Source organism: Microtus ochrogaster, unplaced genomic scaffold, assembly GCF_000317375.1.
Source record: "Microtus ochrogaster isolate Prairie Vole_2 unplaced genomic scaffold, MicOch1.0 UNK675, whole genome shotgun sequence".
NCBI lineage: Eukaryota > Metazoa > Chordata > Mammalia > Rodentia > Cricetidae > Microtus > Microtus ochrogaster.
The window spans coordinates 5,529-8,859 of NW_004949773.1; the positions used below are offsets into that span (position 1 = coordinate 5,529).

The following is a 3,331-nucleotide window of genomic DNA, read 5'->3' on the forward strand; positions in this document are numbered from 1 at the left end:
ATGAATGAAGGATGGAGACAAAGAAAGGTCTTTGTGAGAGGCAGGAAAAGTAATGTTTATGCCCAGATTGCAACTAGCACCACTTCTGTGGGAATGGTAATTAGACAAAGGAGGAAAATAAGGAATGTGATCAGGCATCATCAAGGACAGAACCATTTTGTCTTACATAATTGATACTATTATTTCATCAGAATAAACAGAGAAAATCTTACACATATTTCTCAAATGATTTTCCTTAGTGCTGTACATGAAGTCAGAGGATGAAGTGGAATAACATTATCCACACAATAATCTTCCTTTCTCTTGCTGGACCTGGAATTGTGGGGAATATCCTAATGTTTGTGAGACTTGTGTACACTTCAACTTTGGGGACTGAGAAAAAGCCTGTGAACATTGTTCTCATCCATTTGGCATTTTCTAATATGATCATTATTTGTACTACAGGGATCAGAGATATAGCCACAGTGTTTTATTTCAGAAACTTCCTTGGAGATATTGGCTGTAAAGTTGTGGTTTTTCTGGCAAGAATGTCACGGGGCTTATCCATCTGTACCACCTGTCTCCTCAGTGTGGTCCAGGCTGTCACCATCAGTCCCAGGACCACCCTTTGGACAAAGCTAAAACCACGGACCTCATGGCAAGTTTTTCAATTTCTCCTTCTCTTCTGGATGGCTAATGTTCTCATATGCTCCAACTTACTCTGCTATGTCAAATCAGGGAATGGCTTGAACAGTTCTGTACCTGGAACATACATTGGCCATTGCTATATGCTGCCTTCAAGACATATAATCAAGTGGCTTTTCCTCTCCCTCATGGCGCTTCGTGATGTCATCTTTCAGAGTCTGATGGGCTGGAGCAGCGGGTCCATGGTTCTCCGTCTGTATGAGCATCACAAGCGCGTCCTCTACCTTCACAGCTCCAGGTGTGCGCACAATTCCCCTCCAGAAATCAGAGCTACCTGGAGTGTTCTCATTCTAATGACCTGCTTCCTTTTCTTCTACTGGTCAGATTTCATTCTATCCTTCTACACTGGTTTTACAGTAACACACGATTCTATTTTACTGAATATTAAGACATTTTTAGAACTTGGTTATGCTGGTTTTAGTCCCTATGTTCTGATTAGCAGATACACCCATATTTGTAATGTCTAACATGCTCACTGAGAAGTGTAGAAATTACATTCTACACATACTCATATGAGCTAAAGGTATGTACATTGTAAGCTGTTTTACATGATGAATTTTAGAAGTGCAGACACAATGTTTGCTCTATAACACAGGCTGACCTGACAGTCAGTATATGGCACAGGCTCACCTTGAGATGCCTTGGAACCCCAAATGCTTGTATTACAGGCAGTTGCCACCAAACTGTAATTTGCCTAAGTGTTCTAACATATCACATTAAATTAAATTTCAAAATAATGTATTTTCTTTCCTTAAAAAGTCTAGCACTGCACAATCTAAAGACCAGTTCAGGGTTTCTAGACAAGTAGAAAACAGATTCTTACCATCTCCCTATTCCTCCATCCCTGTCATATGATGGGTTGCTTCTCATTAGCCCTGGGATGTGCTGGAGGTAAGGCTGATGCCAGAAATTAGTATCTCACTTTTGTCCAAACCAGAGAAGGAAAACAAAATAGGTTAAGTGGAGGTGAGGAGAAGCCCTTATCTGAGGCGAGCTCATCCGGCAGAGTGAAGACCACATTGTGACAAGCAAGGTCACAGCTGCACAGCAGATTTGCTTTCCAATTGTTTGACACAGCTAGGTTCCAAAATGCCTCCCACTACAGTGTCAACATTGCTGGATAATTATAGCTGGGTTAAAACTTAGTGCAAGAAGCTCTGGTAAATGGGCTCTCTCAAAAGATGCCTCGCTCCAGACCAGGGCTTCAGGGGAATATTGTTGTGTTAAAAAAATCCATGACAAATTGTTAACATTGGAGTTTACACCTCTGACTCTCGCTATGGCCTATACCATCCTAGTGTTTGCTAGGTCTTCTTGGTTCGTGAATCTGAGACACCATCTTCCCGATATTGCACAGACACAACGTTTGAGCTGAGAACTATATGTGTGTGTGTGTAACTATTTTTTCATTTTCTTGGTTCTGTTCTTCTGTGGAACCCAAACTCTAAACATCCACCTTTTTCCAGTGCTCTGAAGGGCTGCCTCTCCAAAAACCTTGTGAGTGTTTCCAGGGTATATCCTCCATCTTTCTTATAGAGTGGGCAATGTGGTGAGAATAACAGACCAGTGCCCCACCTGACATTTCTATCCAAAGCCTATTCATTTTCTATATTTTCCCTTACATTATTAAAAATAAAACTGATTTATAATTAACCTTCAATAAACATACTTTAAATACAAATTTGAAATCTCACGGATAAGCTAAGTTTCCATATCCACCTGCTACTTTCTTATCATTTGATGGGTAATGTGGAAGCCCCTGAAATCTCGGGGGATCCCCAGTTATTCATTGACATTGCTAATGTTGCTGGGTAATGAACTGCTGTCTTTCTCAAATTTAGTTTGGCATTCCATAGACTAGTGCTTTCCTCCTTTGCATTTAGGGCATAAATTTACATTGGCAATTTACAATGTAAATTACAAAGGCAATTTACATTGTTTCTTGAAGTGGCCAGGTCAGCCATAATTGAAACATTTTGCTGACATTTGTTCTTGAACAGTATATGTTTCTAAAGCAGTTAATTATGCTCTTATGTTTGTAGGCTCCCACATTTTATATAACTACATTTCTTCTCTCTCTCTCTCTCTCTCTCTCTCTCTCTCTCTCTCTCTCTCTCTCTCCCCCCCCCCAGCCCTGATTAATCCTTGGCAAGCTTTTGAATTTGATTCCCTTTACTTGGTTTTCAAAAGCATCGTTGAGTCTCCCTATGGAATCAGCAGAGGCTCAGAGAAGGACCTACTATAGTTTTTTATATAACTAGACCCAAAGCCAGATCCTATATCAGTTTTCATCCAGGCAGCTATAGCTACATCCCTGACAAGTGGACAGGCTGTGGGAGGTATATTGTGCAACTGATAATTTCTGGCAACCCATTTTCCAACTCCTGTCAGCATTTCATATGTTGCATTTCCAGAATAATCCCTTAGTCCTAGTTATCGAAACTTTTCATGAAAATAAGATACTTTTACCATTGGAGAATTTCGGAAGAGCTAAGAGCGATTTTAGTGAAGATAAAGACACATCATACCCAAACCTATGGGACACAATGAAAGCAGTGCTAAGAAAAAAGTTCATAGCACTAAGTGCCCACATAAAGAAAACAGAGAAAGCTCACATTAGAGACTTAACAGCACACCTGAAAGCTCT

General features: G+C 40.3%; 1 protein-coding gene across 1 annotated transcript; it reads left to right on the forward strand.

The window, feature by feature from the left end:
• The first annotated feature begins 260 nt into the window (after window positions 1-260).
• On the forward strand, window positions 261-1,151 carry LOC101982379 (putative vomeronasal receptor-like protein 4). The gene has a single exon (XM_013355638.1). It carries the CDS (start codon window positions 261-263, stop codon window positions 1,149-1,151), a length of 891 nt encoding a protein of 296 aa, XP_013211092.1.
• The last annotated feature ends 2,180 nt before the right edge of the window (window positions 1,152-3,331 follow it).

Bases quoted from the DNA above. Each gene is read 5' to 3' on its own strand.
- LOC101982379 (XM_013355638.1), top strand. From the start codon at position 261: ATGAAGTGGAATAACATTATCCACACAATAATCTTCCTTTCTCTTGCT.